The 24880-nt window shown below is 50.4% G+C and overlaps 1 protein-coding gene across 1 annotated transcript in view; it reads left to right on the top strand.

The window, feature by feature from the left end:
- SHB (SH2 domain containing adaptor protein B) overlaps positions 1 to 24880 on the top strand; it is a 134512-nt gene that overhangs the window by 77643 nt on the left and 31989 nt on the right. Inside the window, exon 3 of the mRNA XM_012769056.3 lies at positions 11586 to 11801. Coding sequence (XP_012624510.2) covers positions 11586 to 11801 — 216 coding nt within the window. The remainder of the gene's footprint in view (positions 1 to 11585; positions 11802 to 24880) is intronic.

Genomic DNA, 24880 nt, shown 5'->3' with positions numbered 1-24880 from the left:
TGGCCTCACCTTCTTTTGGGGGCCGCTCCTGTTTCTGTCTCCCTCATGATACAGCAACAGGAACTATTTGATTTTACCCAGAATCCCCCCAGACTTTGTTCATGCCTGCCCTGCTGCTGTTTCTGCTGGTGACCGCATCTTCTCCTCTGTAGTCTTCCTCCTTCTCCTTGAATGCATTCTATTCCTGGGGCCACACTTGGCTGTTTGTGACACCAGGTGGGTCCTTCGGCTTCCCTGACCCTCACAGGGTCTCCTTGCACAAGGACTGGAGATTCTGTGAAGTCCCACCTCCTGCCTGAAGTTTTGCTAAACCCTGGGTCTGTCTCCACGGAGCAGCCGAGGCACATACCACTTCAGAGCACTTGGAGCCAGCTTAGCCTCTGCACCGGTCGGAACCTCAGTTTCTGCATCGTAAAATGCAGTCTAACTCCTCGCTCTGTGTCTCAGAGATGAGGAATAATTTGTTCCCGGCTCCAGGGACGGTGCCTGGCACAGGCAGGCACTCTGTAACGTGTAAGTCTTGTTAACTCACAGGGTGGTGGCGTCCTGGTTCTTCTGCTAAGCTGTGTGTTCTCCGAGAGGGAGAAGCCTGGTCTGATGTCGTGGAAGTGCTCAGTACCTGGCCTAGGGTCCCACGTGGCTCATGGCAGGCACTTGGTGGTGGTTGAAGAAGAAAAGCAGGCAGCCTGCCCCCTTGCCTATGAACGACATGGAATCAAAAACCTGTCTCCTAAGAAAGTGAGGCCCGTTCACCCCCAGCCTTGTGCCCTCGGAGCAGCAAGGAGCTCGCCTCAGTGAGTCTCCACGGGGGATGGCGCCAGAACTCGGGCCTGCAGCGGCTCGGAGGCCTCCGCACGCAAAGGCAGTCACCGGAAGATGCAGAGTGACGGGCGGGGCTGAAGGACTCCTGGTAATTGCAGAGCGCCCGCAAGCTCTGCGGCGGGACCCGTGTGGCCTTTTAAATCGTGATGAAGTGAAAGCACATTTGTTGTCACCAGGTGTACGGGCCGTCTCCTCGCTGGTACTTCAGGCCAAAGGGGTTCCCGAGGAGACCCAGTCACTGCACAGACGACCAACGAAGGCAGCAAGCCCAGGCTTCCTGACTCCAGAGCTGGGCCTTCGCCTCGCCCTTGGGCTGAGCATAAAAGATCAAGCTGCACAGTTCTGGGTGGCGACAGGCTCTGCGCTGCGTCCAATAGGACCATTGTTCTTGTCTCACAGCCCTGCTTCCACGGAGCTCACCCGCTGCTGCTTGGGTGTTTCTGTGCACTCCTGGAAAAGAGATGGCAAAAGAACTCCAATTAGTCACTGCTGGCTTCTAGACAGCTCCGGAAACTAGACCAGATAGGGGAGGAGGAGGTGGGGCCTCCTGCTTGTGTGACGGTTGGGATGTCTCCAGGCTCTGTCCCTGCCCTGCTCTGCCCTTGCAGGTCTGAGCGTCTACCCCAAAGGACTCCTGCAGTCCCAAGCCACCCACCATTAGCCTCTATGGAACCCCTGAATGCAGACACCCTTGAAGCACCCCGGTTAGGAGGAGGATCCTTCTCCGGCAGATGTTTGAACAGTTCAGATGGGGAGAAACTCCTGTCTCCCCTTTGATGTGGTACCCTTGAACTTGGCTGGGTTTTCACTGCGTGTCTAATTAGGAACAGCCGCCTGCCACTCCTGCGGAGCTCAGCGCTCAGTCTGCGATGCCAGGTGTGCTTTTAACACCGCAGAGACCTGACCGAAATAGATGCCCTGCCTCCGGGAGATTAAAAACAAGACAAACTGATAAGAGATGTCAGAAAACTTCTGGGCAAGGCAGGAAGAGCCCTGGTCCTAGAATTAGGGGTCCTGGGGCCTGGTCCCTCTTACTCTCTTCTGTTCCCCAGGCCTCAGTTTCCCCATCTGTAAAACAGTGGGAATAGACATACCCAAGACCTCCCCTGTATGTTTCATCTTATGTACAAGAGCTGACCCAGAGCATGTCTCCCATGTGGGGGCATCTCATTGCCAAAGCAGCAGTGACATAGGAAGTTGTGGACCCAGAAATGGAAACAGGCTCAGAGGTTGGTGTTGAAACCCGCCCCCCCCCCATTTCCAACACAGGGTTGGCCTGTGAGGTTCCAGTAAGCAGCCTTCTGTGGCTTGGGGATCAAAGGACATCTCAGAGGAAGAAGAGTCTCGGATGGGGCTCTAAGGAAGCCCCCAGTAGTGGTAATTGAAATAGTAACAATCATAGAGTACTTTCTGTGTACCAGGCACCGTTCTGAACACCTGACCCATGTGGATTCATTTAATCCCCATGGCATCCCTCCAAGATAGGTACTGTTGTTTCTCCTCTAGAGATGAGGAAACTGAGGCAACTTGCCCCAGGTCACCTGCTGGAGCCGGGATTCAGGCCAAGCAGTCTGGTGGGATCAGCGTTGCACCCACCACACAGGGCTGTTGTACCTGTCGGTTCACCTGGACCCAGGGCTCTGCCTCCCTCCAGGAGGTTGGTCTGCAGCAGCCCCCGTCAGTGGCAGGTTCGTGGTTCCAGTAACGCAGCCCTTCCTGACACTAGCAGGGGCTCTGAGTCCAGACTCCCCACAATCCTGGCATCTCAGGCATGGATCCCCAGTGGCTGCAAAGCCATGTGAGAGATGGCTAGGGGGTGCTGGTGGCAGGGCCTGGGAGTAGAGGGCCACACGTCCCTATTGAGTTCTGCTACCCTATGATTTGGGAGTGGTGTGAATTCCCAGGCAAGCCCAGCTGAGAAAATTAGAGGTCAGGGGCCCGCAGGCTGGCGTCTGTCATTTCCAGTGCGGCTTCTGCACACCTGTGCCAGCCTCTCCCCGCCCAGCTCCACCCTGCCCAGAGGTTCCAGGGTACCTCTCCTTAGACACCCTTGGGGGTACTGTCCTGCGGCATTTAAGGCCATCTGAAAACCCACTTCCACCTGCATGCAGTTTTTCCTCCCACTGGGCACCTGTAAGCTCACTAGCCCCCTGAACAACCCCATGCACACCTTAGACTTTTGAGCCCCCAGGCCTCTGCCTCAGTTCTTCCCCCATCCAGTGTCCATTTTCTCTGCCATGCGCTGTGCCATGACCTGTATCTGGATTCTTTAAGGCCCTCCCAGGTTCCCACAAAGGAAAGCCATGTCTTAGTTCAGAGGTTGTCATATCAAGGTGCTCCGTTAAGGAGCTGAGCTGTCCATGTCGGGGGCTCTGGCCCTCTCGCCGAGGGCTCCCTGGAGGCCAGGACCGCGTCTCATTGCTCTCTGTCTCTCACTCTGGACATTTGGTAGACACTTGGCTGGGTGCGAGGACAGAGGGTTGCTGGTGCTGCTGGGGAAGAGGGGGTGAGGGGGGCAGAGATGCGTACTGATGTCCTTGGCCTCAGTTTCCCAGAGAGTGAAGCCAAGCCCTCTTTTTCTGTTCTTGAAGAGTAGGTCAGGAGGTAAGAGGTTTCTTTTCTTCTAGTCTTCTGGCTGATAAAAGATATTTGCCATAAAGCGTGTTATATATTATTTCTTTAGATACATGTCCATCTGCTTTCAAAATATGAATTTGAGGCTTTCCGCAATAGGAAGAAATTTACAGGCATACCTCATTTTATTATGCTTTGCAGATGTTGCATTTTTTACAAAGTATAGTTCTGTGGCAATCTGAGATGAGCAAGTCTATCAGTGCCATTTTTCCAACGGCATGTGTTCATTTTGTGTCACATTTTGGTAATTTGCCCAATATTCCAAACTTCTTCATTATTATTTGTTGTGCTAATCTGTCATCAGTGATCTTTGATATTACTATTGGAATTGCTTTGGGGCTCTATAAACCGCACCCATTTAAGACAGAGAACTTAAATCACAAATGTTCTACGTGTCTTTTTATTATTATTATTATTATTATTATTATTATTATTATTTTTTGAGACAGAGTCTCACTCTGTTGCCTGGGCTAGAGTGCTGTGGTGTCAGCCTAACTCACAGCAACCTCAAACTCCTGGGCTCAAGCAATCCTCCTGCCTCAGCCTCCCGAGTAGCTGGGACTACAGGTGTGCACCACCATGCCTGGCTAATTTTTTCTATGTATTTTTAGTTGTCCAGCTAATTTCTTTTTCTATTTTTAGTAGTGTCGGGGTCTCGCTCTTGCTCAGGCTGGTCTCAAACTCCTGAGCTTGAGCGATCCTCCTGCCTCAGCCTCCCAGAGTGCTAGGATTACAAGCATGAGCCACCACGCCCGGCCTCTACATGTTCTGACTACTGACTGGCCATTCCCCAGTCTGTGTCCCCCTCCTCTCTTCTCCATATTCTCTGAGATTCAACAATATTGAAATTAGGCAATTAACCCTGTGGTGGGCTCTTTTTAAAAAGTGTTCAAGTGAAAGGAAGAATCACACATCTCTTACTTTAAATTATTTAAATTAAAAGCTAGAAATGATTAAGCTTAGCGAGGAAGGCATGTTGAAAGCTGAGATAGGCCAAAAGCTAGGTCTCTTGCACCAAAAAATTAGCCAAGTTGTGAATGCAAAGGAAACGTTCTTGAAGGAAATTAAAAGTGCTACTCCAGTGAACACACCAATGGCAAGAAAGTGGAACAGCCTTATTGCTGATATGGAGACAGTTGAGTTGTCTGGATAGATCGAACCAGCCGCAGCATTCCCTTGAGGCAAACCTAATCCAGAGCAAGGCCCTCACTCTCTTCAATTTTGCGAAGGCAGAGAAAGGTGAGGAAGCTACAGAAGAAAAGTTGGAAGCTAGCAGAGATTAATTCATAACATTTTAAGGAAAGAAGCTGTCTCTAACAGAAAAGTACAAGGTGAAGCAGCAAGTTGTCCTGAAGATCTAGCTAAGAGCGTTGATGAAGATGGCTACACTGAACAACAGATTTTCAGTGTAGACAAAACAGCCTTCTATTCTGGAGAAGATGCCATCTAGGAGTTTCATAGCTAAAGAGGAGAAGTCAATGTCTGTCTTCAGAGGTTTGAATGACAGACTCATTGTTAGGGGCTAATGCAACTGGTAACTTTAAGTTGAAGCCATTGCTCATTTACCATCCTGCAAATCCTAGGGCCCTTAAGAATTGTGCTAAATCTACTCTGCCTGTGCTCTATCAACGGAACAACAAAGCCTGGATGACAGCGTATCTGCTTACAGTGTGATTTACTGAATAGTTAAGCTCACTGTTGAGACTTACTGCTCAGAAAAAAAGATTCACTTCAAAATATTGACAATGCACCTGGTCACCAAGAACTCTGATAGAGAGTACAAGGAGATTGATGTTGTCTTCATGCCTGCTACCACAAGATCCATTCTGCAGCCCATAGATCAAGAAGTTGTTTCAACTTCCAAGTCTTGTTATTTAAGAAATAGATCTTGTAAGGCTAGAGCTGCCTTAGACGGAGATTCCCCTGATGGATCTGGGCAAAGTACATTGAAAACCTCCTGGAGAGGATTCACCGTTCTAGATGCCATTAAAAACATTCCTGATTCATGAGAGGAGGTCAAAATATCAACATTAACAGGAGTTTGGAAGACTTTGAGGATCCCTCATAGATGACTTTGAAGGATCCAAGACCTCAGTGGAGGAAGGAACTACAGATGTTGCAAAAGCTGCAAGAGAACTAGAATTAGAAATAGAGCTTGAAGCTGTGACTGAATTGCTTGCTACAAACTCATGATCAAAAATGAATAAGAAGTTGCTTCTCATGGGCGAGCAAAGAAAGCGGTTACTTGAGATGGAATGTATTCCTGGTGAGGATGCTGTGAACATTGTTGAAATGATGACAAAGGATTTAGAATAGTATATAAAATCAATTGATAAAGCAGCAGCAGAGTTTGAGAGGATTGACTCCAATTTTGAAAGAAGTTCTGTGGGTAGAATACTATCAAATAGCATCGCACACTACAGAGAAATCTTTCATGAAAGGAAGAGTCAACTGATGCACAGACTTCATTGTTGTCTTATTTTAAGAGATTGTCACAGCCACCCCAACCTGCAACACCACCACCATGAGCAGTCAGCAACCATCAACATCTTGCAAGACCCTCCACCAGCCAAAAGATTATGACTCAGATGATCCTTAGCATTTTTAAGACAGTGCTTATTCTCATTTAATACACTACAGTATAGTACATACATAACTTTTATATGCACTGGGAAACCAAAAATTTGTGTGACTCTATTGTGATATTCACTTTATTATAGTGGTCTGGAACTGAACTCGCAGTATCTCCAAGGTATGCCTGTATATAACAAGGCTGTTATAATGGAAGTCAAAATGTATGTACAAGAAAGGGCGAGTGACTCTACCTATTATGTAAGCTACGATAGATCCTGAGGTTAAGGATCAAAGTTAACACTGAGCTCCCTGGCAGCCAAAGTGAAAAAAGGGGGTCACACAACAGGAACTCTCATTCATTGCTGGTAGGAATGCAAAATGGTACAACCACTTTGGAATACAGTTTGGAAGTTTCTTTAAAAAACTAAACATACTCTTATCATATGATCTAGCAATCACACTGCCTGATGTTTTACTCAAAGGAGTTGAAAACTTATGTTCACACAGAATTCCACACAGTTATCTATAGCAGCTTTTATTCATAATTTCTAATACTTGGAAATAACCCAGTTGTCCTTTAATAGGTGAATGAATAAACTGTGGTACATGTAGACAATGGAATAATATTATCGAGCATTAAAAAGAAATGAGCTGTCAAGCCATGAAAAGATACGGAGGAAACTGACATGCATATTGCTAAGAGAAAGAAGCCAGTCTGAAAAGGCAACATACTGTCTGATTCCAGCTACATGACATTCTGGAAAAGGCATAGTAAGAAGATCCATTGTTGCTAGGGAGTGGAGGGAAGGGGTGAATAGGCCCATTTGTCCAAACGCATAGAATGTACAACACCAAGAGTGAGCACTGATGTAAACTGTGGACTTTGGGTGGTGACGTGTCATGTATGCTCATCAGCTATAACAAATGTGGCACTCTGACAGGGGATGTGGTTAGTGGGGGAGGTTATGCACATGTGGGGGCTGGGAATAGATGGGATATCTCTATACTTTCCACTCAAAATTGCTCTAAAATATAAAGCCTGTTTTTTTTAAAGGGGGGCACATAGTGGCGAAGACTGGAGCACAGTGTAGCTTGTTGCTTGTGGACTGGGGACCTCCAAACCCCCATCAGGTCCACTCAGGGTTGTCGCCTGCTCTCTTCCACACCCTTGCCTTCTCCACGTTCCTGTGGGCAGCACGCCTGCCCAGCCTCCTGGTGATCGTGCCCGGACTGACTCTTAAGATCCCTTCCAGTTCCAACATTCTCTGACTCTAAAGAAAGTGCTTTGTTTTTCTGTTCTTTCTCCATATGTAGTTCCACTTGCAAGCCTTTCTACTCCAGAGGTCAGCAGAAATCCCCACCCTGTTAATGTAATGTTCCTGCTCTCTGCCTAAGAGGCATGAAATTACAGCCTGCCACCCAATATTGAAGGTCGTTTTCCATGAATGTATAGATGGTCAACCCAGATAATTGGTGACTTAAAACATATGGATCCTGGCTCCCCTGTTAGATCAGTCTCTGGGCCCACATGGATTGCCCTGGCTAATAAGGAGGACAGGCCTGGTCTGTAGGCAGGAGACAGTGCTGTCTGGCAGACTGGCTGGCACAGTGGTCCTCAGCTTTCTGGGCTCTGGGTGAACTTCTGGGGGAGGAGATATGCTCCCTAAATGGGCACTTTCTCAGGGAAAGGCAGCTGCTTCCTACACACACAGCTCCTGGCATCCCAACCTGCTTAAAATCTTATTTACTTTCATGTGTTCCTCATCTTAATTACATTTTTTCTTTACTAGTGTCTTTATTCATTATTTAAAGCAACTTTCAAAAATAATTATGCAGTAATGTCTTCTCCACACAGTAGCTATTTCCCTTCCTGCACTGGGTTTTCAGCTCTTTGTTCGTGTGTGTCTGTACTTACAACATCGCTGTCATCAGCGTGTGGATATTACAGGCCAAATGTGCGATGCCAGTATTTAGCAATCCCCAAGCAAGGAGCAGAATTTCCTTTGGGGCCTTGTTCACATTGCCCAGGACTTGTTTAGAAAACTGGCATTATACGCTTTGCCCTCACCAAATAAACAATCTTGTATTTTACTTTTTAATTTAGCATAATTTCATGCATGCCTTTCCATGTAGCTACATAATCTTCAGATTTATCATTTTAATGGCTGCTTAATATTCCATCCAGTTAACATGCCATAATTTACTTAACTGCTCCCTATTGTTGGGGCCTTAATGAAAATTTGAATTCACTGTGTAATACAGGAGGCTTGTTTTAATGGTTACCATTATAACTTCCCCTGCCCTAACTGCAAGCCATTACTAACCCAGCCTTGGTAAGGTGCAGATGCTTTCGGAACAGTAAATCCTGTGTGAGAGGTATACGCACAAGTCCCTCTGATTTAATAGCTAATCTGTTCACTGCACATGTTTTCCTTTTAGGCTGGCATTTATGTAGAATATGTGTCTCTTCTGAATATTGTATAATATTAAACTGTATGCATTTGGCATATTGTTCCAGATACTTTATCACTGCTGTCAGGGACTTTCATAAATTAGCTGGAATTGGGGGTAAATAGTGGTTCCTGGCTGTCAGTTCTCATTCATTTATCCTGCCCACATTCACTGAGCAAAGTAATTCTGATTATTGGGGACTGATGGACAGGACATCTGTGGATTGCTTTGTGGTATCTTTAGATTCAGTGGCAAATCACATGAAAAGTGCTTTGTAAACTGTGGTGTACACAGTAACAGTTGCTGGGCCTGCTTTTCGGAAGTGGGGTGAAGAGAAGGGTGGTTTCCCCAGGTCAGTGCCTTATCAGCTACAAGTCCTCAGCCCTGAGCATTCCCCAGACAGGAGGCTGGAACTCCACTCCTCAAAACCCCAGGGGAAGAGCTGGGCACGGTGGCTCACGCCTATAATTCCAGCTACTTGGATCACTTGAGCTCAGGAGTTTGAGACCAGCCTAGGCAACATAGCAAGACCCCATCTCAATAAAAATTAATAATAATAATAATAAAAAGAACCAGGGGGAGAGTTGTACAGATGATGAGGACTCTGCAAAGCAAAGTAGCAGATCAAATAGTTCGGTAGGTAGATTTAGTGATTTGCAAAGTCATGCACAGAACTTTACAGTTGGTCTTCACCTTAAAGTGACCAAGTCCTACCGTTCTATAGCTCCCCTTCTCTTTTCCTATTTCTCCTTCTGTAAAAAGGGAAACATCATCCTCAAGCCTAGTTAAAAGATTCCAGTTTACTCATGGGACCCAACACAAACCATGTTTTGCCAAAGTATGGCACAGTGTCTCCATATGAGGTATGATTTTAGATGTCCCAAGAAGCATGTAGTGAGAAGGTTTTTTATTCTCTTCTTTTCTAGAGAGAGAAAATTACTGTTATTTGCCATGGAAGTATTGTTTGCTACTTGCATCCCCATGTGCTCTCCTACACTTGCGAACCTGCCTTTTAGGCAGAGAGAAAGCAAGCCCAACCAAACCTACCTAGCTGGTTTGGTTCTCATTCATTCTATGTTTAGCATCTGTTTTTGGCAAAGGATAATGGCTTATGGGATGGAGATGTAAAATTCCCTTTTTAAATGAATTTATTTAATCTGAAAAGTGAGGCGACATAAATAAAACTGGTAAATGGTTAACAACCCAGGTGATAATCAAAAACAGCCAAAGTCATGAAGTTGGTCTGTGACTAAACGAAGTTTGGGAAGTACTAGCACAAAGTTAATGTAAACATGAACGACCACCAGTGCGCTGTCCTTGGCTTTTGTTTTATCAGGGTGTGTGTGCAGATTACGGTTTTTGTCACCCCATCACTGGATCACAAAGCCTGGCCTGACAGCCATGCTCTAGCCTGGGAGGGCTGGCGTCATCCGCAACTGCTTCATCAGCTGCCCTACGAGGCACGTAACTTCCGTGGGCTTCCGCCCCTTCTTTATGGCATCAGAACTCTGACTGGGGGAGGCCTCAAGGGCACATTTAAACAGCTCCCTCTGCATCAGGTCTCAGGTCTCACCTCCGCGGACCAACCTAGTGCTCCAGGCAAAATAGACAGTGAAACTACATACAGTGAATAAAAACCACACAACTTGTGGAACACATTCCCTGCCCAGTGTGCACGCATCTAAAATGAAATATTACTCAGCCTTTCACACAAATGAAATTCTTGATACATGCTACACTGTGGAAGAACCTTGAAAACACAATGCTAAGTGAGATAAGCCAGTCACACAGAAGGACAAACACCAGATGATTCCACTTGCAGGATGTGCCTAGAGCCATCAGAGTCATGGTGACATCAAGGAGAATGGTGGCTGCGTGGGTGGGAGGGGGGGAGGAATGGGGCGTTAGTTTTTCATGGGCACAAAGTGCCAGTTCGGGAAGATGAAAATGTTCTAGAGGTGGATGGTGGCAGTGTGGAAGTATGGAATGCCACTGAATGCCTCTGAATCTACACTCTACAGTGGCTAAAATGGTGAATGTTATTATGTGTATTTTATCACAATAAAAATATAAAGTAGGTATCTAGCACAATCTTTCCAGCCACATTGCCTTGGCTTGCCCTGGTCCTACCACAGGGAATGCCATTCCTCTCCTGTCTCCACTTGGTATGGCTGCTGGTTCAAATGCCACCTCTCTTCCCTCCTGCCCTGCCCCTCCCAGGCTGTGCACTGAGCCCCCTTGTCCCCTAAGCGTTATGGTGATTTAGGCATGTGTCGTGGTCTCTTGGTAACGGTAGGCCTCCCGACAGCAGTCCCCGCAGCGAGCCTGGCTCAGGCCTTGCACACAAGGCTCCATGATGGAACAGCATGTCAGGCTTCCCTGTTTGACCAGGAAGTACCTGGTTTTAGCCTCCTAGTATCTCTCTTTCCAGCCACCACTGGCCTCCCTGGAATGAGCAGCAGCTGAAATGAACATGTCCTGTGTGGGGACCTCATCTAGACAGCGGGTGGGTCACCCCTTGGCCCACACCAGAGCCAGGCCTTGGCGTTCTCCTCAGAAGATTTAGGGCTCTCCTTCTTTATTCAGTAGTGAAACTCCCAAATGCCTAGGTGTTCCGCCTGGTAGAAGACAGGCAGGCTCTGGGGGAGGCAGACATGACCCAAAGGGATCACCCAGGCTTCGTAGTGGGGAACTTCCCTAGCCGGGAGGACCGCCACTCTCCTGGAAGGTGAGAGGCAGGAGCTCTGTATTTTCTGGGCAGGTGTCAGGACACACCTGGGACGTCGTGTTCATGCCTGGGCCCTGCTCTGCTCTTTAAGACTGAGATTCACAAGTGGATGGAGTTGGGAACCTTCTGGCACTGGTGTTAGGTGCAGGAGCTCGAGGTCTCTGAGAGAATGCCTTGCCGGGGGAGGGGGGGCAGGGGCAGGGACGCCGCCTTCGGGGGAGGCAGGCGGTAAAGCACAGAAAGGGGCCTGTCTCTGTGTCATCCTCACCTCCTGGCCGGCAGCTCTGAGTTCAAGGGTGTTCCCTGGCGGGAGCCAGGGGAGGAAGCACCGGCCAAGCATCCATTACATCTTTGCTTCCTTCCTTTTTGTCTGCAGAATTTCAAAGGCAGGAGAGCATCCGGTCCCAGCATAAAGGCATCCAGCTATACGACACCCCATACGAACCCGAAGGCCAGAGTGTTGACTCGGACTCGGAGACCACGGTCAGCCCCCGGCTGCGGGAGAGCAAGCTGCCCCAGGACGACGACAGGCCCGCTGATGAGTACGACCAGCCGTGGGAGTGGAACCGGGTCACCATCCCAGCCCTGGCAGGTAAGGAGCCCACGGCCCTGCAGTCCCCTTGGATGTACAGCAATCCCAGCCCGCGCTCGGCGCAAACTTCGAGGCGTTGGTAGACGATCCAACAGCCCCCCACCCCAGGATGATTTGGGCCCAGAGGAGAGGGAGATGCGAGGGAAAGGAGGCCGAGCCAAGGGGAGACCCTGGATGTGGCTTCCAGTGTCCCCAGTTGTCAGAGACAGCAAGATGCGCTCCTTGTCTCTCTGTCTTGGTCTTGCTGATGATCCCCCAGCTCACTGAAGCCAAGATTCCAGGTTTCAGAAGGAATTTTCTTAGAGACTAAGAGAAGGCCAATCTGCAGGGCAGCTCCCATGGGACCTGGCAGAGCCCAGCAGTCTCACCAGGCTGTGGGCTGAGCTAGACCCGCATGGCTGTCAGGGCACAGGCAAAGGGCACATCCCGACTGCTCAGCCCCCCCACAGGAACCCTCCACCCCCAGGCCCAGAGCTCTGAGTGACCTGGGTGCCCCCCTCCTCTCCACCCAAGACTGTTTTTCTAGAATATGGGTATTCATTGCTGAACCAAAACTCCTCCCCAGCAGCCCTTTCGGAGAGCAGTCTGGCCACGTGTCACAAGTCACAAACAGGTGCTCACACCCTGTGGTTCTAATCCCGCTCCAGAGAATCTGTGCCGAAGCTATGATCAGAAATTCAGAAAAGGCATTGTTTATAATCAGGAAAAACTGCAAACAACTTGAATGTCCGGTAGCAGGGATCGGTGAAATGGGTTTTTGTGTGTCCATGTGGTGGAACGTTGTGCAGCCACTAAAAGGTGATGTGTCGAGTTTATAACAATCCAGGGGAATGCTTCTGTTTAATGTTGAGAGGTGAAAAGCCAGATGCCAACAAATGTGTACGCATCTAAGAGTTGAAGCATGTGAAAAGGGAGACATCGAGTGATTTCTTACCACAGTGAAGTTCATAAAGGGAGAGGGTTTATTTTTAATTTGTTGAACATTCATTTTGCCTTAAATCTCCTTTTTCATACTCAATTAGAACCTTCCTCCTTTCTAGCCCCGAACAGGGAGGCCTCTGCCTCAATTGCTGTCCTAGCTGTTCCAGCACAAACTTCTCACCTTCCCTGGACGTAGCATGCCTTGTGAAAAATCCCATTTTTCTACCTAAAATGCTCTTCCCTGCCTTATCTTATTCCAGCACATACTTCTCATGTTCCCTGGTCATAGCATGCCTTGTGAAAAAATCCCATTTTTCTACCTAAAATGATCTGCCTTATCTGGAAAAATCTGTGTCTCCCTTGTGGCCCAGCTCAGTCGTTGCCATCCCTGCAAGCCCTTCCTGGTACATGGCTGTGCGTCTCCCGGTCTTCCTTGCTGCCTCTCTGGGCCTGTTGAGTTTCCTGTCACTGGTGGAACATTCTCCCACCACATCAGAGTAGTTCTGGAGGTATTGGTCTCGCCTGCCGGGCTGTGAGCTCCACAAGGACAGCCTGTCTCATCACCTTTCTGTATCCCTGGCACCTGGTGGCTGTGGGCCACACACAAGAGTGGTCCTCCAAAGACAAGAGCCTTCTTGTGGCTAGAGGCCCTGGGTGTCCCCAGGTCTCCGCTGTGTGTTTTACAGCCTCCTCCCTTCATCCAGGGAAATCCAAGAACTGTCCCGGGAGCATTCTGATCAGTTGTGGGAGGACCTAGTGCCATCCAAGATCTTGTCCTTTGCAAACACCAGTTTGATTAAAGGGCTGAAGGGACTCACCTGGGAACTTTCCCAGTCAGCAGGGCCGTGGCCTAACATAGCACCCCAGGCAGTTGTGGGGCCTCCCCCTTCCCTGGTCTGACCACCTGCAGGTCACTCAAGGGCTGATGTTACCTTCGATGCTCTGGTCTAGTCTGGCATCTTGCTGTTCAAAGTGTGGTCCCTGGACCAGCAGTGTGGCTTCACCTGGGAGCTGCTTGGACATGCAGGATCTTGGGTCTCTTCCGAGGCCTACAGAGTCAGAATCTGTTTTGACAACATCCCAGGTGATTGGTGTCTGTATGAAAGTGAGAAGCACTTACCCTGCAGGACGTCATCTTTTCAGAGGACTCTCAGGCCAGAACTTGCCCACTTCTGCCCAAAGGTGGTTTTAGAATTTCTGTAAGTTTAGTTGCTCACAAAGGATCCTAAGGTCTCAGACAGAGCTATCTCAGAATAAATATCTGAGCCCACAGGTATCCATTTGGCCTTGGTTGTGTGTCGCTGAGTTGCTGTCACAGGTGTCATTATCCGTCTGACTTAGGCTGTTGATAGAAGATAGATGCAAAATCATGTCCATGTCTGTGTCTCATCCAGTCACTCACCTTTGTGTGTCTTGCTGCAGAGCAGACACTGGTTGTGCTTTTCCCAAGCAGTTCTTGGCTCAGTTCTGGTTCCTGGGGCAGAGGAGGAGGAGGAGGCTGTCTCACTTAGGGGCTGGAGCGATGTGGGCAGAGCCTGACAGGTGCAGCATTGGTAGATGAGAAGCACCCTTGCTGTTTCCTACCCTTGAGTGAAAGTGGAGTGAGAACAATTGCAAAAATGTGGAAACAACCCAATTGCCCATCAGTACATGAGTGGATTAATAAAAGGTGGTATGTGTATACCATGGAGTACTTACTAATTCAGCCACAAAAAACAATGGTGATATAGCACCTCTTATATATCCTGGATAGAGCTGGAGCCCATTCTACTAAGTGAAGTATCCCAAGAATGAAAAAATAAGCACCACATGTACTCACCAGCAAATTGGTATTAACTCATCAATACTTAGTGTACATATGGCAGTAACATTCATCAGGTGTTGGGCAGGTGGGAGGGGGAGGAAGGGATGGGTATATTCACACCTAATGGGTGCAATGTGCGCTGTCTGGGGGATAGACACACTTGAAGCTAAACAGTTGTACCCTTGTAATATGCTGAAAGAAAAAGGAAAAAGAAAAAAAGTGGAGTGAGAGGTGGGTGGGCCACTTTTCAGGTATTGAGGAATAATCAAAGCAGCTTGAATGAATTGCTGAAGTGTCGTCATGGCCCTGTTTGTAAACCTGGAAGTGTGGCTACTCAGGAATGAAGGGGAGGATTGCCACCTGAGTCCGTGCGGTGTGTGCACGTGTGAGCACACATTCTCGTGCACGCGTGCGGGTGAGTGCGAGTGTACACGCCCGGGCTTTAGCAAGTCACTGGTGTGGTCAGAGAGTAGGGCAGGGCCTGGCTGGGCCTCATGCTTGTCACAATACCCATTGGAAATGCCTCATGCAGTTTTTCTCAGCTCTTGGGAGCTCTGTTGGGGGGCTCCCGGGAGCCTGGGGTACAGGACTCACCGCTGGGGAGGAGCTGTGTGGGATGAAGTTGGCTGGGCAAAACCGTTACCTTCTTTTTTCACCTCTCATATTTGCTGCGTCTGCAGGTTTAGCCTGGATGAAGCAACCTGGGCTAGGAATCGGGTCAGCGCTTTCAAATTTCCCAAGGGTGTAGAGTGTGGGGGACCTCCCGAGGGCAGAGCTGGGCTGGCCAACAAGGGAGTTCAGGGGTGCAGGACCCAGGTGAGTGGAAAGAATTTCAGTTAGACCTGACTGTGTGTAGTAATGAGCTTCCCGCACTGGGGGTGTGCAAGCAAAAGGGTCAGGGAGGCAGGACTGATGACAGAGGGCGTGTCCTGGGTTGTTGGTCTGTGGTCAGCTCCAGGCTGCGTCCATGCTTCTGAAGCCCAGCGTGCTGGGCAGAGACGGGGAGAGGGAGGCCAGTGGACTAGCTCGCTGCGTGCGTGAAGCAGCGCGCTGCCCTGCCTTGCGCTCGTGGAGAGAGGCACTTCTTTGGCACCTTCCATAGGAGTCGCCCTTCTCTGCCAGTGTTGTAGAAGTCGGTCCCTTCCCATCTGGGGACTGCAGGCTGCACCCGCAGGAAGGCTTGCTTCTCACTTCCCAGTTGCCGTGAAAATAGCTATGGCAGGGCACGAGTGGCAGCTTCTTGGGAATGAAAAGTCTTCCTTTCACTTAGAATTCTGTGGCCAGCATTTAATCCAAGATTCGGAGTTGGTGGTGAGAAACGTCAGAAGCTGCTCAAAGAGCCCAGGATATCCACTGCCTGCGCTCCCTCCAGGAAGCCGATTGTGGGCTCAGCCAGACCCCCGCCCACTGGCCGGACCCCAGCCCCCAGGACAGGTGCACGGTCAGGTTTCACCACTGGCCGCGTGAAGCGGGCTGCAGCCCCTCTGTCCACAGAGAGGTGGGGTGGCTGCCACCAAGCTGTCTGCCCACTTCCCACCTGGGAGAGACACCGTCTTCTAGAGCTGGCTGTACTCTGCCCCCAGCCTGCCTTGAATCACCCCTCGGGGTCTTCACTGCCACAAATTCTGAGGCCAGCAGGTGGGCCTAGAAATGGCCTTTCTGCCCTGTCCCCTCCCAACTCCCCAGATGCTGCTTTGGGCCCAGATGAGGCCTGTGTGGCATTCCCTGCTCAGTGTGGGGAAGGGGACAAGGAGCCTCAGATGGTGTCACACTGTCTTGGGGGGGTGCAGGTTGGTGTGGCAAATCTGGCCAGCCCCTGGGCTTTGTGGCACAGATTGTAACTTGGACAAATGGAGCTTGCACGGAAAGCGGGCTCGTGGGGAGGGCCAAGGTGCTAGGGTGTGGACAGCCTGTAGGAACAGACCTGGGTGGGGGTGGCACAGATCTGGTATCTTCACATCCCGGAAGGGCCAGTGCAAAGATTGGAATTGGACTTGTCCTGCAAGACTCGGTTTCCTCACCTGAGAAGTGAGACCAGTAGTCCCCACCACGGAGGCTTATTGAGTATCACATCAGCACAGTGCTGGCATCATCGTTAGCGTTTACTGAGCACTTCCAGAGGGCATTGTCTCTCATCCTCGTCACCGCCCTCTGGGAGGTAGTTTCCTCCTTTCACAGCTAAGGAAACTGAGGTCCAAAGAGAAGAAGGGCCAGGGTCAGCAGCGGAGCCAGGCTGCCAACCTGCCAGGTCCTACTCCAGAGCCCCTGCCCCGATCCAGGTAGTGTCTGGCCGCCAAGACGCTGCAGGAAGTATGGTTGGAGTTCCCACCCTTCCACATCGCCAGGCAGGGCACCTTTCACTCCCTCGCACCAGTTCCTCCCACATCTGCCGCTGGTACGGTACTCGGCTGTGGGCTCCTACTTGGAGTCGTTCCAGCCGGGGGTTCTGTAGGGGACCAGGTTCCGGCAGTTCCTCGTGGATGACGGGCCAGCACCTTCCCACGGGTCGGTCGTGCTCTGCTGCCACTCAGCACGGGGCAGGGGGAACATGCCATAGGGGCCCGATCCCCCTTGTCCTTCTGGGGAAACTGAGACCCAGAGAGGGGAGGGAAACTACTGGAGAACCTCATGGCAGAGCCAGTCAGGCCACATGTTGGAGGAGACATCAGCGTTTTTCTTTTTAATCCAGTGACTAGAGTTAACAGTTGTGTCTTCGGTAATTTGCACTGTGGCTGAGAAGAAAGTAATCGGAGCGCTTATTTGAGGAACCAGACCTCTGGGGAGGATGTGATAAAGGCACCCTCCAGACCTTCTTGAGAAACAAAGTCATTTTGTTTTCGACTCGCTGTCTGAAGATTGAAGTTACTTTTCAGGCAGTGCCCTGGGCTCAGCCAGCGACAGGTCTGCGTCCTGGCAAAGATGGCAGATAGACGTGTGACTCAAACAGTGCTCATCATAGTCGCTTTGGGTAATCGTCTGTCTTCCCCACTAGCTCCTTGGTGGGTTCTCAGCCCTAGAAAATTTAGGAAATTTCTTGCATGGCAGGACCCAATGGGGCAGGAGTCAGACCGTCCCAAGTTCACACACAACATCCACCATTCATCAGCTTTGGGACCTCAGGCAGGCTGTTCAGTCTCCCTGAGCCTTAGTTTACCCATCTATAAAATGGGATCATCACACCTCTTGTTATAGTGGATCTCTGTGATGACTAATTAAAGGTAAAGATCTGGATTAAAAGATATTATAAGCCCTAAAGGGTCATGCATATAATAATTATTATTGGTGTTCAGGGAGGGCTCGCTATATTCAATGAAATTTAATTTAATATAAAATCAGTACTGCATAAAAAGGTACTTAGTGGCCCCCAGAGGACCCATTTACAAAGCTCTTTCCCAGCTATGCCTGGCAATGAGAAGCGGGGGTGGTGCAGGAAACCCTACACCTCCATTCCAGCGGCAGCTCTGACCACGAGCCACCCGTTTTTCCATTCTTTATTCAGTCCTTGAGGATTGAGCCACGGGTCCCCACTGCCTCTCCGCCCGCTGCCCCCTCCCTGTTCTGGGTCTGACAGGCTTGTGGAGGGGTCTGTGTGCCTAGAGCAGTCTCAAACTTGTGCGTGCAGAGGAGTCATGTGGGAGAAGTGTGAAACAGGTTGCCGGGCCCACCCGGAGTGCCTAGTGCAGTAGGTCCAGGCGTGAGGCATGAAAATGTGCGTTTCTAACAAGTTCCCAGCTGTTGCTGCTGGTCTGGGGACCTCACTTTGAGAACCTAGAGCCTACTGGGTGTGTGCTATGTGTTAGGTGTGGGGTGAGGGTGGAGATGTCACCTCCTCCAGGAAGCCTTCCCTGACACTACCAATCCCTTCTCCACTCTCATCCCAGGTAGGGTTGGGACCCCTCCCCTGTGTGCCTGCTGCACCCTTTACATGGTTTATTCTGGAGCAACCAGATACCTACTGTCACTGTCAGCTTGTGGGGCGCTAATGCTACAGTGTTCACCCATTAGCCAGCCTCCCTCTTGAGTTTTGATACCTTTAAGGCCTCATCAAGTGAGGCTGAAGGGCAGAGAAAGGGAAAGGTCCCAAGTATGTCTGTTTCCTAAACGACTGTGAATCATGTCTCAGCCAGCTCAATTGGCTAATTTAAGATAATCCTATGGGGGAGAGGGGTAGACAGGAAATTAACATTTATTGAGCAATAATTATGAGCCTGACATGGGTTAACCCCGTGAAGCCCTGCAAAGTGAGAGTTGCTTCGTTGTCATCACATAGATGACGATTCTGAGACTCAGAGAGGGTGAGCAGCTTGCATGCCGTCACACAGCAGTGAACTCAGGTCAGTCTGTCTGCAAAGCTCTTGTCGCTACTGCATTGATATCTTGAGTATGGACAGGGTCGGTTGGAACATTCCCTTCCCCTTGTACTGATGGCAGTTGCACCTGCTCCATGTTGTCCTCATAATTTGTCACTGTCCCGGTGGCATGCAGGCGCTCTGAAGCTGGTAAGGCCGCGCCATGTGCGTGGACATTGCTCCACACTCGCTATTCCCGCCGAGCCGTGACTCATCCTCGTACGCTTAGAATAAACAGGCCCGGCCTCTGCAGAGCCTTCCTCGGAGAATCTTAGACCTGGCCGCCATCTGTCTGACCCAGCCGAATGCCGCCTCCTCACAACTGGTGCCCTGGGGCTCCCATGATGCTTCCTGTCCCCTGCATAGCTTCCCAGAATGCCTTGGGCCTGCGAGGAAAGTAACAGTCATGTTTGTACCGAAAGCTTTTTGCTATGTAATGAGTAACAGTTGTAATTAATGTTTAACACGTGTGAACAGCAGGTCTGCCCAGAAAGGGGGGGGTTTCAGTGAGAACTGGGATCACTTGCTTCCTTTGGCTAATATGTGACTGAGGGACAGGTTTTTCCAGTTGGTTTTTCTATTTGACATATGAATGAATTCATTTAGTAACTTAAAAAAAAAAAAAGAAAAGAAAAACATCCGTGTCTAATAGGTTTGGTTCATGTGCCAATTATATTGATAGACATGTTCCTGTGTGTGCCTTGGTCTCCTGTGTGAAAAAAACCCAAAGATTTGGTAGAATATCTTTGCCCTTGTCTTTGGCAGGTCAGAGATCTTCATGTGGATGGAGATGTTTAAGCTCCAGGAAGTCAGAGACCCTGCCTGTCTTGCTCCCACCTGGGTCTTGCTCCTTCTAGATCTGTGCCTGGCACATCACGAGCACTCAGATGTTTGCTAACTTATTGAGTAAATCAGGTCTCAGGAAAACCAACCCCAAGTTATCTTAGGGGCGCTAGAAGACACAGATAATCGTGTGGCTTGCTTGCATGGGGATGGTTTGTTTTCATGTCACTCTTGTATGCCGCCCACCTGTCTCCTCTTCACATGAGGCTGAGGAGACCTCCAGGGAGGGCATTTCTGAGCGGCTGTTGACCGCTGTGGCTGCCACCTCTGGTTTGCACTCCCAGTGCAAACAGCATGTGTCCCTGCCTGTCTGAAGGTTGGCCATGAATCCTGATGCCGGGTTGGGGGTGGGATGACTGGTGTGCCAGTGTGTGGCAGGAGCACCATGTGAGCTGTGTTTGCGGCCAGCACCTGGCTTGTCCCCTCCTGTCTCCTTACCTCCCCGCTGCCATCTGCAGTGAGCTGTAGCAGAGACATACACAGCTGGGCTGGGGCTTTGGGTCTCATGGGCGGGGAGGCTCGTTTCCATAACTGCCCAGCCTGCTCCACACAGGCCCTCAGGATGGGGGGAAGTCCCTTTCCCAGGCCTTAGGATTCTAAATAAGTTCTGTGGGTAAAAGTGTCAGGAGACATACTGCATTGGTCGTGAATAGGCCCCAGGTATGTCTGACCTAGGACTCAGATGCTGGGCCAGGGGAGTCTGGATTTAAAGCCTTGTGCTGCCACTTGTTGGCAGGGTGATCGGGCAAGTGTCCGTTTCCTCATTTGTAAGGTGGGGGTGGTATTAGGCTCTGGGAGTCGGGGCACGGCGAGTGCTCAGTAGATGCATCACTGTTGTTACTTCTGTTGTTGTGAGCATGCATCACACTGTAGACAGGATTTATGCTGAACTTGTTAGGGGCCTCCAGGATTCAAGTCCAAGTTCAAGTCTAGTTTTAGACTTTGGGCGAATCAGTCCCTTTTGCAGCTCTCCATTTCTTACCTATGAAGTGAGTTATGACCGTAAGGATGGCTGGCTTTGGCAGCCATATTATTATTCGGTTGTTTCATCGTTTTAGTCAGGCTTCATTTTTGGATTTCCTATAGCCAAGCAGCAGCCCTTGGGGGAGGGGGTCTTTACACCCAGGAGTTATGTCCGTGTTTCCTCCGGGGAGTCACAAATTGGAGGACCAAGGCGGTGGCACCCTCTTCTGCCAGGCCTGCCTTCCCCACCCATCCCAGGCTTGGACATGTATGCACGGTGTTCCTGGAACCCAGGCAGCATCCCAGCACCTGCCGTGCAGCCTTCCCGACCGCCCGATTTGTGGGGATCGCTGGCCGCCTCCCTGCACAATGAGGACCTCTGTTCCCAGGCACCTCCCACGCTGGGTGTCAGCACAGTGCCCCGAGGCCTGCGTGTGTCTGCGAGGTGAACACAGAGGCCTCTTGTTGGCGTTCCTGGAAACCCAAACCAAACATTTGCTGAGCCACCCGTTGTCTTACAGCTTCCCTGGAAGGAGAGCCAACACTCACCAGGCAGGCAGGGTAGGGGGTGAGTAAGGCCTGCTCATGAACCGGAAGGAAGAAGGGGCCTCGCCTTCTCCATCTGTAAAATGGGAATTCTAATAACTGGTCTGTCTGTGTGTTGATGGGGGTCAGGTGACATGACGTAGTGCATTGTTCTCATGAGAAGAGTGTTTCAGTCATCTATAAGTGTTTGTGCATTGCTGTAAAAGTTTATGGCGTTTTCATAGGGGGTCATGTAGTCTACCCCACCTCCCAAACCAAGGCACAGTCTGCCCTCCTTGCCCCGTCCTGGGGTTTCCCAACTGCCCAGGCAGCAGCCCTCTGTGCCCCTCCACCCCACCCTCACCCACCTTTCCCCACACAGACACCCCCAGCCTGGCAGTTGGCAGTGCGCAGGAACCCTGCCAAGGACTGCGTGGAGGGCCTTGGGTGCCTTGACGCTGCCTGTGCACCCTTGTTTCTCAGGGTAATGGGACATCCGTGAACAAACACCAGGCCCGGAACAGTCTCCAGGCCCCTCCTGTCAGCCCCCTGTGGTTTATAAACACAGCTCATGTTCATTTCCGGCTCATCCACTGAGAGGCTCCAGAAGCCTCTGGCAGCCGAGAGCTCCTTGAAGTCGGTCTGTGCACAGTGTCTTGTTGTTGATGGTTCTAAGCCACACTGCCTCTGCAGCTCCCGTCCGTACTGGACAACCGGGAGGGTCGCAGACTTCAGGCCAGAAACAAGCAGCCAAACAGCCTGAACTTGGAGAACAGTGCAGGTCTCACCTGGGGCCCAAGGCCTCACTCAGGGCCACCACTCACAGCCTGGTCAGTGGCGAGGACAAGAGGGGGTCTGGCGGACTGTTGGCTCTTCTCTCCCTGCGCCTCCCCAGGGAAAGGCACGCCCAGGGCTGGAATCCTCAAGCGCAAGGCTCAGGGCTGAGGCTGGCTGCCTACCGTCAGTTCTGAGAAGACACCTGCATACCTCACTGTTACAGAGGCCAGTGCTGGGACAGTGATGTACACAAGGGACTTTGGAGCTCAGAGGGGGAGAAGAGAATTCCACCTAGGGGGTCTAGGGCAAATCTTACCCCAGGAGGTAGCTTTGGAGCTGAGCTGTGAAGAAGAGCTGGGATTTTTGCAGACAGAAATAGTGAAGAAAGGAATCCTAGAGGGTAGACATGGCCACAGTAAAGGCAGAAAGGCAGATGATGGATTTGGGGACCTCCCGTCCTTTGGGACTAGACCCTATGGGTGGGTGTGGAACCCAGAGGGGTCCTGTAGGGGAAGATGGATCTGAAAGGTCATGTTGGAGCCACTGAGGACCTTGAACATCAGAGTGAGTTTGCCTTTTGTCCAGGGGCACTGGGGAGCCAGCGAGGGTTTGAGAGCCCAGGAGAGCTGTGCTTTACAAGTCTGTTGGCTTTTTGGAGGTTGCTCTCTGAACAGTGGACAGGGAGGAGATGGACCCTGAAGGAAAACATTTACTTCATGTAAGCAAACATTTTCTAAGCACCTGCTCCATGCAAGGTGTTGTGAGTTTAGGGACAGACAACAGACTGGAGAAGACAAAGAGAAGTAAATCCTGGGGGCTGTAAGCCGCCAAGAAGAAGTTGGTTCTCTACAGTTAGGATCAGGGGAAGCTTTGTGGAGGGGATGGCATTTGTGCCTGATCTTGGAGGCTTCTAGACGTCATCCAGTTGGAGCAGGAGGGCGGTCATTGCAGGCCTAGAGTGGAAAGTGCACCGCAGAGAGGGGAGATGAGTGAGGCGCAGCCCCTGCCAGCCTAGCCCTCGGGTGTCCTGGCAGGGAAGGAAGCCCTTCGGACCCACAGTCCTGGGCTCGAATCTCGCCCTGCTACTTGGCTTTGGACCCTGGAGGAGGTCTTCCTCACCCTTCCTCCATTCCTCTGGACTCCATTCCCTGCCCACCACCCTCATGGCAGGGTTATTAGGACTAGCGCTAACATGGGGCCTTGGATGCCATTGTCTGTCATTGGCAGTGACCAAGCTTCAGGACTGATTGGCATAAAATGTGTAATAAAGCAGAGAGGGGACCACCAGATGCCAAGGCCAGTCCAGATGGGAGCACCAGGACGGCTTCCCTGAAGACAGGGACACTTCAGCTTGGTCCCCAAGGATGAGTCCTGTCACTGGACCAGAACTTTGGGGAAGTCATTGGGGTGATCCAGAAGGTGGCTGGCTGAGCTCTGGAGGACACTAACTGGGCCACCTCTCCCAGCACCACCAGGACTCTGGGAAGTATCATCAGAACCAGTCTGAAGGGCTCCCAGGGCTTCATCCTGCCCGGCTCTGAGTCTCTCCCGCTCCTGCAGGACTCTCACTCCCACTTTTAATTGCCTATAGGTGGAATTAATTAGGTTCTGTCGTTCTAATGGCTCACAGGGGTAGCATTCTTTTTTTCTCTAAATGCAGATACTCTTTTGAGGGATTGTGTCTTTATCTTTTGCGGAAAAATCACTAAATTAAAAGAATTGCCATGTTAAATTGTAGATTAAAGAGAAACTTAATTAGAAGGAATGAAAGCAGTTGTGTTTTAGAGCTTTTTGTTCTTAAAATTTTTTCTTTTGCTGCCGAAGCACAGCACTCGGAGTTCGTATATTTGTATTTTAGGTGCAATGATTTGCCTAATTAAGCTTGTCATTCATCACCACCTGTTCTCTCTAAAATATGTGGCTATATTATTAAGCTTGCCAGCAAATGTATAAATTAATTCATTGGGGAATTACAGTGTTGACTAGGACGCTATTAGGTTTTATCCAATTTATCTGGCATGAAAACCGATATTTTTCCCAGTAAAGCAAAACAGCAGCTCATTAAGTTTCTTCCTTTAATCACTCGCTGAGCACCTGTTACATTGCAGCTACTGTAGTAGGTTTGAGGGATGTGCACATAGGGCACAGCCCTGCCCTCGGGGGGGGGGGGGGGGGGGGGCAGGGAGCCCGACAAGGAAACTGGTGATGCAGGTGCCATGGGCTAGGATCCAGGCGAGTCCTGGGAGGCTGCCTGGAAGGATAACCCTGGAGAGTAATAAGTAAGTAGAATTGCTCAGGTGCAGAGGTTGGTGAGGCCAGAGGCTAGACAGGCAGCCAGGTCTGGGAGAGCCTTGGAGGTTGTGTTAAGGAGCTTGTGTTGGGTTCCTTCCTCAGTCTTTGTCCATGCCACTCTTTTTTTAGAGTCCAGGTGTGCAGCCCAGGCTGGAGTGCTCTGGCTAGTCACAGGCGTGATCATAGTGCACTGCAGCCTAGAACTCCTGGGCTCAAGCAGTCCTCCCACCCCAGCCTCCTGAGTGTCCAAGACTGCAGATGCGGTGGCCCACAGTGGGCCGTGCCTCTCTGCTAACCTTCTGTGTGGCAGGAGGTCTATTATGGGATTTTATCTTGGCAGAGATCTCCAAATCCTGATTTTAGCCAGAGGAGCCCTAGGATATCAGGTTAAAAGTGACTTAACAATTCACAGGTCCCTCCTGAGCCTGTGGCAGAACTAAGTCTGGAACCTCCCCTCCACTCTGCTGCCCCTCAGTGTACTGTTAGCTTCGAGGGCCAGCACGCTGCTGCTGCCTCCTCCCTCTTCCTGACAGGCAGGAGGTTCGCAGCGGGGAGGCGTGTGAGAAGTGCACGTGGGTCCCACGCTCCCTGACCCCGTCTCCTCT

This window comes from Microcebus murinus, chromosome 12, assembly GCF_040939455.1.
Source record: "Microcebus murinus isolate Inina chromosome 12, M.murinus_Inina_mat1.0, whole genome shotgun sequence".
Classification (NCBI taxonomy): Eukaryota; Metazoa; Chordata; class Mammalia; order Primates; family Cheirogaleidae; genus Microcebus; species Microcebus murinus.
The sequence above is the reverse complement of the archived record's forward strand: the minus strand, read 5'-3'. Positions and strand labels throughout refer to the sequence as shown.